Below are 17033 nucleotides of genomic sequence, written 5' to 3' on the forward strand. Positions count from 1 at the left end.
TCAATCAAAGTTGATGGAATGATGGGCCGGGTCAGACCAGCCCAGGCGAAACACAACTGGGGGGCCGCTCGATCGGACAGGCAATGTGGCGGGTCGAGTCTCGGCAGTCTCTTCTCCAGCGGATATATCTTGGCTCCACGTGCATCTGCGACCGCCTGCACGAGTTCCCAAGCCGTCATACTATTAATTAACACGTCCCTCGTGCCCATCCCTTCCTCCCGTCTGTAATCGATCTGTCCTTCCCTGTTGTTGCTCGCTCTCTCTCTCTCTTCTCTCTCTCTCTCTCTCTCTCTCTGTCTGGTATGCTCCTCCGTCCACACACACAATCTGTGAGTAACAAGGGCATTGCAGGTGGACCTCGGGTAGGCAAAGGTTAAACCGGCGCGTACGGAGGACGACCGGGATTTGTCTTTCTCTCTCCTTCTCTGTCTGTGGTTAAGGAGGTGATCCAAGAGAGACAGGAACTGCACTGGAGGAAGAAGAGGAGGATGGGAGACAGAGGGGTGGTGGGAGTAGCGGACGACATGGGGGAGGGCATGCAGTGCGTGGACCACCCTTACCGTAGTAACCCGGGCGGGGTATGCGGCTTCTGCCTGCAGGAGAAGCTGGGCAAGCTGGTGTCCTCCTCCAAGTCCAGCCCCTTCTCCCCGCTCCAGCCCCCGCCGTCATCCTCTTCCTCACCCACGTCCTTCCGCTCCGACGGTGGTGTTTCTGGCGGAGGGCTCGGGCTTGGACTGGGACTTGGACTCACCTCCCGTCCGTCACGTACCGGTGCCGCCTCTGGTGGCCGTAGGACCAGGTTCCCCTTTCTGGCCGCCAGCCACAGCAACAAGAAGAAGAAGAGCAGCGGCGGGAGTGGTGGCTACGGAAACGGCGCAAGGAACGTGATGGCTTCGGTCTCCACCGCAGCTGGCATCACGGATTCTGGCTCTGCGGCGAACGACAGCGGCATCGTTCTAAAGCGGAGCAAATCTACAGCACCGAGAACGGCTGGAACCCTTGCGCAGGGTCGTGGTGGTGGCGGCATTGGAGACCCCGCCGTGGCAGAGAGTCCTCGAAAGAAGAGCTTCTGGTCTTTCCTCTACCTCTCCTCTGCCTCTTCCGCCTCGAGCTCCTCTTCTGCGGTCCACAGCAGCAATATCAACAGGCGAAAATCTACCTCATCGTCGTCGGGCGAAGGATGCGATAAAGATGTCAACATGAAGCTGCATCTGCAGCGGCAAGTGAATGCATCAGATAAATTGGTGGCCAAGGAAGAAGCGGCGACCGCCGCCCCCGAGCAAGGGGAAAACGGGGTGAAGGAGGCGGAGAGCCCAAACGCTAGACAGGCGGCAGCGTCATCGTTCGGAAGGAAGGTGGCCAGATCCAGATCGGTGGGCTGCGGCAGCAGGAGCTTCTCGGGAGACTTTCTGGAGCGCATCTCCACCGGGTTCGGTGATTGCACCCTCAGGAGAGTGGAGTCCCAGCGCGAGGCCAAGCCCAACATCGGCCTCCACCTAAATTACGACAATGACGGAGAGCAGCGGCAGCCGAGGATGAAGGTGCGGTTCAAGTGCGGAGGGCTGTTCGGTGGTTTCGGGACGATGTACGCGTACTGGTTGTCGGCGGCCGCGGCCGAGGACGACTTGGACGACAGCAGCAGCAGCAGGACCTCGGCCGCAACCCCGGCTCCCTCCGCCACCGCTGCTGCACGAGGCCGAACTAGAAGCTGGAGCTTAGCCTTTGCGAGTCCAATGAGAGCCTTCAGGCCATATTCCTCCTCTAAGCCCCTGTACGCCATCCATAACGCTGCTTCAGCTGCGCCGGCGACCAACATCATTTCCTCGATCAACGGTAGCAACGGCGGCAAAGGGCACAAACTCCACAGCAATCCATCGTTTCTAGCTGTTGAAAGCTAACACACAGACACACCCCTATGGTAGTCTTCTCTTCCGCAGCAGCGTACTTGTCTATTATCACAATCTGCCCTTGAACTCGATCTTTCGATATCGTGTTAATCACATTCTACTTCTCCGTCGATCGCCTCTGAAACTATGTTATATTTTGGTGAAATATGGCGACATTATGAGCTTGTTTTTGTTGGAAATAGTGAGCGTCGTTGCGGTGGATCTTTCGATGCTCGCCTGCAAGCGTTAATAGCTTCCCGTGTCCGATCCTGTTGTCCGTTGGCGAATCAAAATCTTTGCCTTTGTGGCATCGAAGGCCACTGCGTCGTTTCGTTTCAGGGGCCGCCGCCGCGGTCACCCTGCACTCGACAACGCGAGCGCGGTTCTTCTCTTATGCTTGACTGCGTGATGGATCGCCACTGTTCTTTTCGTGAATGGATCGACGCGCTTGTTGGGGGTTCGCTGTGAGAACAATGTCGTGCAGATTTGCGCAGCAAAACGATTCCACTAAGCTTATATTTGCAGCGGTGGTGTGGGATTTATATTAATCGGTCTAGGATAGTTAGATCCAACCAAGCTGAGCTGCGCCCGTGTGGGTCTCTACTGGTACTCCATACCTCTGTTCGTCGAGGATGCCATGTGTCTTAGCTTCCACAACTCCAGGTTTGACTGAAGCAACGCGACCATGTTTGGAAACATTTGATTACTAATAATTATAATCAAATAGATTTTTTTTTATTAAAAAAAATAAATTATTTATAAAAATTATAAAATCATACTTGATGAAAATTTAATAAATCAACATAGGAAGCTTAACAAAATATGTTCGTGATAAAATCTAAAGATAGAGATGTAACCTTAAGAGAGTGGTGATAGTCCGAGAAAGTTCATAAATTAATTTTTACTTAAAAATATATTTTAAATATTGATAAAATTATAAAAATTTGAAAAATTTTGAAAAAAAATAAAAGAATAAAAAAATCTTCAATTAGTATGATAAAATATAAAGCTTATGATAATTTTTATAATAAATTAGTTACCAAAGATACATAAGAAATAATATATTGAATTGTTAAAGCTAGGAAAAGAAAGCGTAAGGAACTAGGTAATTTTAGATGCATTAAATACGAAGATAAAAAAATACTTGTTAATGATAATAAGATTAAAGAAAGATAAAAAAAAAATATTTTTATAAATTATTTAATAAATATTCTACACATGACTTAGGTTTAATGATAAATAATAATGATAGATTTAATAATCACATATTTATTCATAAAATTAGAGTTAATGAAGTAAAAAAATATATTAAAATGATAAAAATAACTAAGAGTGTAGAGCCTGATGGTATTCCTATTAAGGGTTGAAAAAGTTTAGGGAACAAGTGACTATATTTGTTAACTAGTCTATTTAATAAAATCATAAAATTCAGAAATATGCATGAAGAATGAATAAAGAGTATTTTAGTGTGAATTTACAAAAATAAGAATGACATACAAACATGTTTAAATTATATAAAAAATAAAATCATAAGTTATAATATAAAATTTTAGAAAAAAATTATCAAAAATAAAATAAGACCTGAAACAAATATCTTTGAAGGTCGACTTAGTTTTATACTTAAAAGATTAACCATATAAGTTTTTTTATTTATTAAAATAATTAATAAAAAAGTATAGAGAGAAAATTTGATATATTATTTTTATTGAATTAGAGAAAGTGTCATAGTGTATCCACTAATTATATTACTGTTATTAAATATATGTATAACAATATAACTATTAATATTAGAACTATATGAAGTATGTGGAGTGAGTTTTTTATTAGCATATAATTATATCAAGGATCTACATTAAGAATTTATATATTCACATTGATAATAGATAAATTTACTACACACTTATATAATAGACCTCTTTGGTGTATGTTATTTACTAATGATATTATTTTTGTTTATAAGAACTTAAGTGAAATTAATTACAAATTTAAGCTATGGAGTTAAGCCTCAGAAACTAAAGGTTCTAGATTAAATTTGATTAAGATTGAATTTATAAAATATAATTTAATAATAAAAAAAAAGAGAATATAATTAGATTGGATGAACAAAAGGCTCCGTTAAGTAAATGTTCTATATATCTTGAATCTGTTGTTTAATAAGATGAAGATATCGATGAATATATTATTCATAGAATAAAAATAGAATGTTAAAATAACAAAGGTGTTAGGAGTCTTACGTGATCATTAAATATTTTTGAGATTAAAAGAAAATTTTATAAGATAATTGTGAGACCAATAATATTTTATGAATTTGAGTGTTATATGTAAAAATATATATATATAATTATTAGAAAAAATATTTATAAATAATTAGGTATTGCTTATAGTATTATTAGGAAAGATAAAAAAGATTAATACAAATTTAATAGAAACTATAAATAAAAATTTAAGTATTCTAAATTTAATTAAATATATAACTTTTTTATAAATTTAAATGATGATAAAAAAATTATATAGTCGAACTCATATAATTAAAACTAATGATTTTATTATTATCATCCTATAGATTCATATGATCGATCTCAATTAATTGAGATTTATAATTTTAATATTATCATCGTCTATCTTTGATTGAGTTCTGTCAGCCCATCTCTCCGCCATCCCCCTTGCTGGCTAAATATTTAGGGAGGGAGATGAAGAGAGAGAGAGAGAGCAATAAGGAAAGGACGAACGCAAAAAGAGGCGGCCTCGGGTGGTGCGTGACGGAACGTGAGAAGAGTGCGTGAACAGCCCACCGTAGCGAAAAAGTATCATAGGGATGGGATAGTCGGGGACAGTGGGAAGTCTTCCGTCCACTTCACATGGCCCCCTATCGAAGCGGCAGCAGCGCCTGCTGCTTCAATGTATGAGCCCATGGCAGGGAGCGACTGCGCCGTATGCGTGTCGATTCGATCTTAAAACAGCAATGAGATGAATGAACCACCTCATCCTTGGCAGCAGGACCACCACGTAAAGAGGAGAAAGAATCGATGAGAATGACGATGAAGTCTGGATATAGGTCGATCCAGATCAGATTTCCACAAACGAATGGTAACGGCGATGATCGGATCAATCAGATTCGATTCAAGTTCACGTCCATTAAAAAGCCTAATATATATAGTCAAAAGATTAAGGGGTACTCGAATATTTTCTAAATTATGGATTTATAATGAATATTAAGGTCGAATGAGATTTCTTCGACACGACACTCTAATTAATGTGATAAAAAGTTTTTAATAAGTAATCACTCACCTTAATTACTTATTATTATACTAAGAAGGCCTAATAGACTTTTTATAGGAGATTTAATATGAGAAGAATATTTTGAGATATGAATGAAATTGATAGCTAAAATTCAAGTATAACCTAACAGATGGGTGTTCTCGCAGAAGATACAAAAGCTTAAATCTCTATTCTACATACATCTTAACATTACACCCCTTCCAGCATCGCCCTTAATGCACGATACACGACAGGTTGCTAGATTCATGTAACTATGCATTCTCAAATAATGTTTCAAAAATATTGCAGCCACAAACACTTGCTTTCCATCATACCCAACATTTTTGAGGTCTTGTTAATGTGGTCAAGCCACTTAAACAACAATGATAGATTCAAAGTACCAAGTAGTTTTTGCCCTCAGAGCTTCCACCAAAACCTTTGTTACCAAAATTTCCCATCACTGCTGCCCTTTACACATTTTCATCTGATTCCTCTTTTTGCAGCAAGTCATGGGTGCATTCCCTTGGGTCAATCACAACAATGACAGATTCAAAGACCAAATACCTTTACATGCAGATCTTCCATCAAAGCTTTGTTACCATTTTTCCTATCTTGTTTTCTCCCTTCATTCTCTTCTACTGTTTTCGTAGCAACCGAGGCTACTAACATATCCTAAAATGGTTTTTAAAACCGGATCAAAATGATATCAGTATACCTAGCAACATACCGAGAATCAATCGTTGTCGGCCTATATTACCTAGCATCAGTCCATGATCAAAGTATTTGAAATCCTGATTCCTCCGGTTCTCTTACCAGATCATACTCCGTCGACCTAGCATATGTTTAATACTTGTCTATACAACTTATCTGTTAACTCCAGTACCAAAATAAGAAATGTAACTTATGGATAGATACTTGAAAGAACATGGCAACAGATGTGCAGATTCAGATATAAAGAACAGGTTTTCAAAAATAAATTGGGCTGGAAGTCAGTACCCTACCAGAAAGTTGAAGAGCACCCACAAGGCTCCCACCCTGATCTTCATGTAGGGGAGGATTGTAGAGCACCTCTTGCTGAAACTTGGGCACCGGGAGCATTCATTATTAGCTCACCAGGATTTCCTCCATCTGCAATGCAGCTTGTCTGTGGTCCTCTCCGCATAGTTGACTAACCAGCAAATAACATACTGAAGTTTCAAGGGAGTAGCCAATTTTATACACGGCATCCAGCACCAATAATGCATCATCCACTCTGAAGCTATTGCTGAGGCATTCTAATAACCTGTTGATGGTGTCTCTTTGTGGCTTGAGATTATTCTCCAACATGTTTACCAACCATGCCATGCCTGCTTCAGCCTTGCCGACCCTGCAGAATCCATTAATAATATAGTCATTTGTACGAACCAAAGGCTCCAAACCCTTTTCTTTCATGCATCTCATCAGCTCCATTGCACCAAGCACATTCCCCTCATTGCATAGTGCCTCGATCAATGGTGTGTATGTTGAAACACTGGGCTGCAGTCCAACCAATAACAGTGTCTCATACAGTTTCAGAGCTTCGGCAGTCCTGCCTTCCTTGCAGAGACCCTGAATCAGTGTGTTGTAGGTGATCACATCGTGCTCGATTCCTTTAGTTGGCATTTCCTCAAACATGTCAACTGCTTCTCCCACCCTCCCGTGCAAGCACAATCCGGCAATCAAGGTGTTGCAGCTCACTGTGCTCTCCCTGAATCCACTTCTGCACATCTCCTGGTACAATTCCTGAGCCTTACTGAGGTCACCAGCCTTGCAATAGCCATTGATGATGACATTGTAAGCATATTCATTAGGCTTGGTCCCCTTTGCTACCATCTCCGACCACAGCTTCCACGCATCGGTAGTCCTACCCATCTTGCATAAACCATCGATCATTGTTGTGTAGGTAACCAGATCAGGAGCATAACCTCTCAGCTTGAGATTGTTGAAGATGTGGAAGCCCTCATCGGCCTTGCCATTTTCACATAAGCCGTGAATTATGGACTGGTAAGTGAATATGTCAGGCATGCAGCCAACTGCTATCATCAGGTGAAGAAGCTCAGAGACCTTGCCATAATTGCCGTCCCTGCAATATCCAGTGACCAACTTGGTGATGGAGATCACATCAGGCACAAGCCCATTCCTGGAGACTTCCCGAAGAAGCCTATAGGCATCGTCCAGCTCATTGTCCATGCAGAAGGCCTCGATGAGGTAACCAGCAGTGGAGGCGTCGCCCGAGATTCCTAACTGCATCATCATCTCGTAGAGGCGCCACACGAGGTCGGTCCTCCCTGCTCGCAAGTAGGCAGAGAAGATGGAATTCCAAGTGGGGAGGGACGGGGAGTAGCCAAGATGAGTCTTCACGAGGGATATAGTCTCCATCGCCTCGTCGGTCACCCTCCCTTCCCTTTGAATGAGGCGGTAGAGGAATAATTCAATAGCGGGCGGGTCGGGCCGGCATTTCGTCGAACGAATAGCGAGCAAGGCCGCCTTCCAGGCCCGGGCATTGGCGAGGGCGTCGAGGAGGGAGGCGGAGGTGGCAGCGTCGGCGGGGGAGGCATCGGGGTGGGAGGAGAGCCAGAGCAGGTAGCGAAGGGAGAGCAGGGGTTTGGTGGAGACGAGGGGCCGGAGGACGTGACCGACGCAGGTGGGGTGGAACAGCTCCGAGGGAGCAAAGTGGGAAAGCAGGAAACTTTCCCACCTGGGCTGCCTCACGACTACCTCGCGCACCCTTTTCGCCGTCTCCGCCAGCTGCTGGTGGTGCCTCCCGTTGTTATCGTAGCTGTCGTCGGCCGCATCGCCTCTCTGTCTTCCTTCGGCAACGGAAAGGATTGGCCCCGCACTTTCTACCGAGGCTGATGCTGGCGCCCCGGTGGAGACGGAGGAGGAGGTGGTGGATGTGGCTCTGCTTCCTTTAAGCGCATGAGAAACGAAGGGGGAGCGGCTGTTGCTGCTGAGATCCCACCAAAACCTTTGCGCGACGCCAGCCTTCCTCACCATCTTCCTCTATTTGTCAACCATTGCGCGGCGATCATTTGGGTGCTCGATTGGGTGCGGCGGAGGAAACAACACAAAGCTATCAACGGAGTCGCACTTGGACATTTACAATTAACCCCCTTTCAATCTTACAATTTAAGATTGGAATAACATCCACACAACATGATTGCTACCCATACACTTACCTCCTCCCATGTGTCGAGTTTTGATCGGGACGAACATTTCTTTTATTGTTTCATGCCCCATGAATGATGGTTGTATATTTGCTGATTCTTGTTTGCATGACGACAGTCCGATGGAAGATGGATTGTGGCAGGGGAAGATGTTTCGAGGTACACGATTCTCAAGCCATTCTCAGGCATCGACTTGTATTATGGGAAGAACATGTCAAACTTTCCATGGAGCCGGGAAACACGATCACATCGATCATCGATCTGATCGAGCTATCAACCTTAAACACTCAACACGCCGACCAAAGATAGGAAAGAAAGCAATCAAACAAACCAAGCACAATCACAAGCTTTAACCCGAGATTACTGGGGGGAGGGAGCGTCGCCGCCATTGTCTGTGTAGAAGGGGATGATGGTGTACACAGTCTGTAGCACGGTGAGGACCAACAGGAAAATGGCGGCGGCAAGCGAGAGGACCGCCCAGGGGCTCCGGAAGTAGGTGTGGATGAGGTTGGCCCGCCACATGTTGATGTCCTTGCGGCAGTAGTTGTTGACCTTGCGGTGGACATCGTCGAGGGTGCTCTCCGGGTCCAGCACCACGTCCTTGGACAGCCGGTTGAACAGCTTCGCCACCGCCTTGTCGCTCCCCACCGCGTTCTGGATGATCTCCTTGGAGTGCAGCAGGCTGACGTCCTTGGCCGAGTCAATGATGTTGTCCATGAAGAAGACGTAGGAGGTGATCTCGTTGCCCGCGCCGCAGTGCAGCCGCTCGAAGGCCATGAGGTTGAGGAACATGTACTCGGTGGCGTCGTCCACCACGATCACCGGCAGCCTGAGCACCCCGTGGTGGAAGCTGATGTCCCGCAGGCTGTTGGTCTTGCTCTTCTTGAACCGGATCCCGGCCTCGTACAGCTCCACCGCCGACCGGACGATCTCGCTGGAGCCGTCCCGATCCGGCCTGACCAGCGGCGAGCGGTGCGTCGGGTCGTACAGCAGGCTCTTCCGGAAAACGTCGAGGGGGTGGAGACCCAGGGCCACGCTCGCCGTGGACGGTCGGCCATGACCTGACGCGCAGAACTTGAGCACCAGCTTGTTTACAGAGTCTTCGAGCTGTCCCAAATCAAACACGTTCATATATGGTACTGATTGCTTTACTCCCATGAATCCATGATACGAGCAAAGAGAGAAGAAAATATACCTTGGGTTTGCTGCTCTCGACAGAGACGAGAGTGTCCAAGGCCAGCAGGGGCAGTTGGTTCTCGATCATCAGCATGTCTCGCTTGATGTAGGGGACGGTATACAGCATCCCATGGCTGCTAAAGATGGGGTCGTTGTAGGCGTAGTCACTGGAGGCGCCGGTGGCGACGCGCATTATCTCGAGCATGAAGCAGCCGTCGAGGATCATCAGCTGCAGGAACCGGTCCTTCTCCCTCCATGGATCGTCGAGGCCCTGATACGCGTCCTGCAATTGCTGCACCACCTCCCCCATCGCCGCCACGAACTCGTCGAGCCGCTTGTTCGCCCTCCTGAGGAAGTGGAGGAGCGCTCTGTGCTTGTGCTCCTCCATGGGCCAGACGTCGGGGTCCCCGTGGTGGTACGGCCCGAAGGAGACGACCTGCGGCTTGTAGGCCATGCGGTTCAAGTCCTTGATGCAAGCAGGAACCTTGTATATGGATCGGTTACTCCATTGACCTGTCTCTGCTGCTGGTTCGACGCTCTCGAGCTGGTCATGGATCTCCAGCACCCAGTTTTTGGCCATGGCACAGAACGAGAACGATTACGACCACCATTCATCCTCCTCCTCCTCTCTCTATATATATGCCCCTGAAGCATAGGAAATGAATGGTTTGTGGGCTAATCAGTTAGTGTTTCTGCTGCTTTACAGCCAACTACTGGCCAGGCTTTATCGGAGATATCCCTATAGAATGAGCAGCGATTGAACTGAGGAAGAGTACGGCATAGGGGAGGTATCTCTGTCCTCTAATCTATCTAGAGAAAAGGTAAAGAACAAAGAAGGCCATATACTCTGTAAAGAGCACGAATGCCTTTGTTGCAAGTCATTGAACATATGCTCTACTCATGCAGTTCTCTCTCTCTCTCTCTCTCTCTCTCTCTCTCTCTCTCTCTCTCTCTCTCCATTAAAAGCATATCGATTCCAAGTTAACAGGTAAAAAAGCCTAAAAAATATAGCCCAATGTATCCAATCATTTCTTATTTGTGGTTTTTCATTAACAAAGTGTAGCAACAAGTCTCTGAAGTCCCTCAACAACAATAACCTTTACCAATGCTTTCATCTACTTTTATCCTGCATGTATCATCTAAGATCTCATTATTTGGTCTTTGCAGTAGCAATAATAGAATGTGGTGACCCCGATGTGAGGGGGGAAAAAGATGAATCTCTCACTATCCTATCAGTGATCGCTGACCTCAATTAGCTGGTCCACAACACTTGGGTCTGCAAGTGTGCTTGTATCCCCAAGCTCATCTAGCTGCCGTGAAGCAATTTTCCGCAATATCCTTCTCATGATCTTTCCGCTCCTGGTCTTTGGTAGTCCCGGTGCCCAGTGGATTTTGTCTGGGGCAGCAAAGGCGCCAATCTGACAAGAGAAATTTCGTAAGTGCATCATGTACAAATGAGTTTGCCATAGTTTGAATCAAGAGAACTGTAATATCTGATAAGTGTCATCTGTTGTGCAATTGAAGTAGTGCTGCAGACCGAAAACTCTCCGATGCTCTCAGCTCTCTTCATTCTATCGAACTAGCACATTTGCTGGCACTGCTCATGTACCAAATACAGAGCATGTACCCCTTTAAAAATGCCCCTTTTCTGCCGACATCATAAATACAATCCCAACTGGTACCTTAGATCAAGACCCGAGTACACCTCTTTCTTGTAGCTCTCAATACAGTGTGAAAGTATGCATACAATGAGTCGTGAAAACATCAATAGTGTTTTAATATGTCCTACTTGTACTAATTGTCTAATGGAAGATACTTATAGGTATAGCAATGGAGGACCTCTGGAGGACAAGGGCCTAAAGGGATAGAAAGGAAACTAGACAGATCGGATAAACATATAAAAATAGCCAAAACTTTCCATTTCTAAAGAGAGTGGTGAAATGCACAGTAGATGAATGGATATATAGACTCTGGTCCTTAGAGATCAAAAGGATAAATTTTTGGATGATAATTAGCTCAGCATATTTCATAGTCCAATGCTGTATGATATATGTGCATATGCAAAATATATTGGACACCCATCTTTGCTATAGAAACAAAGAATAAAAAGACATACAAATTATTATAAGCAAGAGTTGTGAGAAAGAATTTCAAAAAGCTGGCGATAAAATAATAAAGGCCTTAAGAACAATTGACACCCCTACAAAATTTAGCATCTGCCTCTAAATATTCCTCCTCGAGTTAGATTTCCAACAAAATAAATCACTAGTGATATCATCAAATCGACTACTAAGTTGGTGTTTCCAATGACTAAGAAGAAACCCATGTAACCATGGCATGTAACTTAAAGCTTCGAAAACTCTAAAAACGATCAGAATGCAATGTATATATAAGTCAGGAGCGCCACATCTGATTACAACAGGAACATACCTGGCTTCTGACGGCCAAAATGAGGCTTTTCCGTACTTCATTGCTGTAAGGAACGCCATCCACTAAAGTGACAAAAGCATATATGCTTTGCCCTTTGACCTGGAAACAGAGAAAACTGTAAGAAAAGATTAACAACTAAAGTTCAGCAAGAGGCATCATGCTTGAAGCTGGAGCTCTTCACCTCATGGTCAACACCAACGACAGCAGCCTCTGCACATTGGGGGTGAGACACCAGGGCAGATTCTACCTCTGCAGTTCCAATGCGGTGCCCACTACAGACAACTTAATCAAATATTTAGTCACCATTCCAATTTGAATGAACATGCTTTCCCTCAAGAAAGCTATAGTCCCATGTCAATTACATTAAGAATAATAAGCACATATGAGATTACAGTACCTGACATTGATAACATCATCAACTCTTCCGGTGAGCCAGTGGTAGCCATCCTTGTCCCTGATGCATCAAAATGATGACCAGAACATGATAGTTACCTATATGCGAATGTTATATATCCAGCAACCTAAGCTTCAAAAACTCATTTTTGCAGTATCTTGTGGCACAAAGATGAAGTTTTAAGCCTGCATCAGTTAATATGCCAGAACAATTACCTGCTGCAACCATCACCTGTGAAGTAATAACCAGTGAATGGTTTAAAATATGTGGTCTCATATCTTTCATGATCACCATAAAGTGATCGAAATGCCCCTGGCCATGACTTCTTAATGCAAAGATACCCGCTGCATTCACCTTCTAGCTCGTTTCCTTTCTCATCGACTATGACAGGCTGCAACGTATCTCAATTTTTATTTCATAGATTCAAACTCATATTTTCCTATATAGAAAACCTTAGTTTGTACCTCAATGCCAAAGAAAGGAAATGTGGCAGAACCAGGTTTCTGTGGCCAGGCACCAGGTATAGGTGTAATCTGGAAAACGGGAAAGGAGGGGAGCAGAAAATAGGTGAAAATACTAAGGAGCAAAAGGAATTAGAATGATCATTGAAACATTGACTAAAAAGTAAAGTGGAGCATCAACGCACCATGAAACCACCAGTCTCAGTTTGCCACCAGGTATCTGATATAGGGCATCGTGAATCCCCGACAACATTGTAAAACCATCTAATGAACATACATAAAGTGTGTTAGCAATTTATTATATTCACAAGATAAACTAGTCCAAAGTACAGTGTCGAACCTCCATGCACTCGGGTTAATGGGCTCCCCCACGCTTCCTAGAACACGTAGAGATTTACGAGAGTAGCAAGTAACGTACTGCACCAGAGCATCACATGTATGGATGTATAAAGGAAAATTTATAGTTACAAACATAACTATAACTTATATCTCAATAAATAAAACATAATATGAAGAGTGGACAATGCCAGTGTTATTTTACATCACGATAGACACGAACTGAAGGACTGCCATGTTTTCAAGGCTCCAAAATTGTTGACATTTATTTAACATGAATGAGGGCTATCAAGATATTTTTGTACCTTTGATGAAGATAACTATATGATTTGTCACGTGATGGGACAAACAAAGCACCTCAAGGAAATGATGATGCTACTAATGAAATAAAAACCAAAGTATGATAGATATCCAATTACAGACATTTGGAAATATAATGAATCACTATAAAAGAGAGTAAAAGAGTTCCAAAATTTGTAATGATGAGAGATGAAAACAACTAAGATTCCTACCTCATCACCATCACGCATGAGGGCACGGACCAGGGTTGGTGCTGTGTAAAATATTGTCACCTTGTACTTATCCACAATATCCCAACAACGTCCAGAATCAGGGTAACTTGGAGCCTGTGTGATATCAAGTAGATTCTGTTAGAAGGATCGTATCTATGGAAAAAAAGAAAGCAAGAAAAGGATAAGTTCATAGGTTTTGTCAAACCATAAGTAGATACAGCATAAATAATTTTGCAGTAAAACAATTGACCAAGATGGTCAAGTACACATGTAATTTCAGTACAACCAGTATTCCGAAGAATTCATGGATGGTGGATTACCCCTTCGAAAACCAAAACAGTAGCTCCGTTCAAAAGAGGACCATATGTAACATAGCTGTGTCCGGTGATCCAGCCACAGTCAGCAGTGCACCTTAGGTCAGAAAATTAAGGGATAATGACAGAAGTAACAGTAGACATAATTTGCAAAAAAAAAATTATAGAAGATTTTTACACACAAACAAATTAGAAGCATACCAGTATACATCTGATGGCTTATAGTCAAATGCATACTTAAATGTTGTTGCAGTGTATACCATATACCCCCCAGTTGTGTGCAATACACCCTGCAGATAGAAAATTAATATGAAAAAAATTTACAGTAATAATTAAATCAGTTGAAGCCTGGCCACCTTCGGCTTTCCAGTGCTGCCACTTGTGTACAAGAGAAACAGTGGATCTTCTGCATCAACCCATTCCACTGAACACTTGGTTGGATATTGCGGAACAACATCCTGAAGATAGTACAATGTACACAGAGAATTATGTCAAGGTAATTAATTGAAAATTTAATGACATTATTAAAAATGATTTATGAACATTAGTGGAAAGTTCATTTTGGTAAACATCCAACCAATGACGTAGAAAGACCTAACATAATCAAGATTTGCCAATAAGCAAACAAGTGCGCAAACCTGCCACCAGATGTCTCTTCCTTCCAGCCATTTGGTTGTTTCTCTATCCATGGCAGACTTGTTTTCATAAATCAAGCGCAAGTCTGTATGAAGGAAAACAGAGATAAAGTGATGAGCCAATGGGGACAGCAGTCACTCCAGGTGGAAGAGTGCATAATGCAAATGCAAAATCCGAGGAGAGAAAACAGGAGTTTATCACAAAAGTAATTACAAACCATTTTATTATATTAATCTTTCAATATTATCAAAGTCTAACATTTCACCATGGAAATAGATGAATACCATATAGCTAGTCCAGTGCTCTGGTAAGTTAAAAGTCTTTAATGATAGCCCTCAGACCAAAGGAAATTCCAGAAATATGAAGGAAAAAAACAACATAAATGGATCATCCTACACATAGTACTCAAACAGAATTCAATTCCCCATAAGAAAAGCCAATTCCAACTCATTTACAGAAGCTGAAAATAATGTTTTTTGAGTGTCAAAGGATGTTGCATATCAGTAAGCTCAGTGAGTGATAACAGCAGACAAGTTTTGCTCCATAAACAGGAAAACATTAAGACAAGTTCCTGCATACATACCCACAGGAACTCCATTTTTGGTAGACTCAACCAAAGCATTGTCAACTATCTCTTTGAGATGGATGGTTTTGGCTCCTCTACGCACCGCATTGCAGCTTATTATGACTTTTGGTTTGCAGTCAATAATCCTCTGTGAAAGAGATTCTGCCGAGAAGCCAGCAAACACAACCTGAAGAAAGCCAATGATATCTCATCCCTAGACAACCGAATCCAATCTTCGAGGACTAGACAGGATAGTAACAGGATAATACCGAGTGAACAGCACCAATGCGAGCACATGCCAACATTGCAATTGGCAACTCCATCAACATGGGCAGGTAAATGACCACTGCGTCCCCTTTACCGACCCCAACATGTTTCAAGTAATTGGCAAGCTGTTTTAAGATACGGAAGATCCATTGTTACCACAACATATTCTACTACAACCAAAAGAGATGGAAATGGTCACCAGCGCACCTGGCAAACCTTCTCCAACAGCTGGGCATATGTCAGCTGCCCATCTTGGGCTGGCTCATTGCCTTCCCAATACAGAGCTACCTTATCTCCATTGCCGGCCTCTATGTTCCGATCCAAGGCATTGTAACAGATGTTTGTAACACCTCCTTTGAACCACTGAGATCGGTAATAGTAAAGCAGAATTCAATTTATGTTACAGCACATCTATCTACCTCTTCTGCGCAAACAAGACTGACCTCGATCTTAACAGTCCCTTTCCTCACGTCAATATTCTCGCTGCAGACCTCCGGACCCCACCTCTCCTTCCAGTAAAACTCGGATGCGATCTCTGACCAAAATCCCGCGGGATCCTCTATCGATCGCTTATACATTTGCTGGTACTAATTCATGAAATGGGAGAAGAAAAGCAAGATCTAAGACGAATGAAAAGAATAAACCAAAGCAATAACAGCAAAAAGGACGCATCTTTTAGATTAGAATCAATGGACTCTTCCCAAAATTGAACGTTTTCAGATCAAAAACAGATTCTTGGAGGCATCACCGAGGATGAAGGAAAGACACCTGTTCCGGGGAGGAGACTAGGGCGTCGCGGGAGAAGTCGTGGGAGGGGACGACGAGGTCGACCTCCTCGGCGGCGATGGCCTCCCCAAGGACGACGGCGTTGGGGCGGGAGATCCGCCCGGCGCCGGAAGGTAGCTGCGACGTGGACTCCACGTGGGAGAGGTGGTCGAAGGGCGCTACGCTCCGGCGGGAGGACGACCCCATCCCGAACAACCGGCGGCACGTGAGCCCAAGGAGGAGGAGCGGAGGAGTAGCTGTCGAGGGTGAGAGGAGGAGGCGCGTCCAAGGCACCGCTGCGGTCCGCGACCACTTGGCGGTCGCTGGCGCCGTGGCCATTGGCGGTGTATATATACGGGTGGAGGACAGCGAATCCATCCGTAGAGGAAAAGATCGCCCACAGGAAAATCCAATCAATGATCGATATTTTCTCCCCCTCTGCTTAATGGCTACCGCCGCACGCCACTGCTTCCTCTCGCTCCCGGTCTCTCTCACCCCCTGGTCTGCTTACTGCAGCCGCTCTTCCTGGATCAGGCTATATCCGTGTAGATCTCACATCGAATGGGGGGAGGGATCGGATCAGGGAGGACGACTCTCGCCCACACTTGTTTAATGGCTTTCTTGCTCTGCGGTATTTCCATGGCTTGGAAGACGACACATGTAACGTGTATGGCGCCACGGCGGCCACAGGTTGGAGAACGTTTGACACGGCGTTTTGCACGCCTCGGCTGCGGGCCGCGAATCATGCCAAGTACCACCGTGTGACGGTTCATTGGAAGGCGGATGGAGCGCATGCACGACATCAAACCCATAACCAATAGAATGACTCGGTTGACTGCATAGCATTT

At 44.2% G+C, this 17033-nt stretch overlaps 3 protein-coding genes across 3 annotated transcripts; 1 reads left to right on the forward strand and 2 right to left on the reverse strand.

Moving 5' to 3' along the window:
* The first annotated feature begins 232 nt into the window (after positions 1-232).
* Positions 233-2071, forward strand: LOC135650688 (uncharacterized). Its single transcript, XM_065170219.1, has one exon. The coding sequence runs from the start codon at positions 489-491 to the stop codon at positions 1896-1898; it is 1410 nt and encodes a 469-aa protein (XP_065026291.1). The 5' UTR covers positions 233-488; the 3' UTR covers positions 1899-2071.
* A 3961-nt stretch (positions 2072-6032) lies between these two features.
* On the reverse strand, positions 6033-8358 carry LOC103968490 (pentatricopeptide repeat-containing protein At5g18950). The gene is made up of 2 exons (XM_065170096.1): positions 8342-8358; positions 6033-8252 (listed from the first exon to the last, which is right to left on the reverse strand). Exon 2 carries the CDS (start codon positions 8157-8159, stop codon positions 6249-6251), a length of 1911 nt encoding a protein of 636 aa, XP_065026168.1. The 5' UTR covers positions 8160-8252; positions 8342-8358; the 3' UTR covers positions 6033-6248.
* A 131-nt stretch (positions 8359-8489) lies between these two features.
* LOC135650613 (acetyl-coenzyme A synthetase, chloroplastic/glyoxysomal-like) lies at positions 8490-16808 on the reverse strand. Its single transcript, XM_065170095.1, has 21 exons — positions 16189-16808; positions 15864-16007; positions 15628-15783; positions 15423-15545; positions 15172-15340; positions 14591-14673; positions 14309-14410; positions 14154-14242; positions 13959-14049; positions 13639-13752; positions 13131-13207; positions 12976-13054; positions 12794-12862; positions 12545-12720; positions 12333-12389; positions 12117-12207; positions 11936-12034; positions 10753-10923; positions 10019-10150; positions 9525-9941; positions 8490-9436 (listed from the first exon to the last, which is right to left on the reverse strand). The coding sequence occupies exons 1-21, from the start codon at positions 16561-16563 to the stop codon at positions 8690-8692; spliced, it is 3561 nt and encodes a 1186-aa protein (XP_065026167.1). The 5' UTR covers positions 16564-16808; the 3' UTR covers positions 8490-8689.
* Positions 16809-17033: the final 225 nt, after the last annotated feature.

This window comes from Musa acuminata, chromosome BXJ3-10 (genome assembly GCF_036884655.1).
Source record: "Musa acuminata AAA Group cultivar baxijiao chromosome BXJ3-10, Cavendish_Baxijiao_AAA, whole genome shotgun sequence".
Taxonomy (NCBI): Eukaryota; Viridiplantae; Streptophyta; class Magnoliopsida; order Zingiberales; family Musaceae; genus Musa; species Musa acuminata.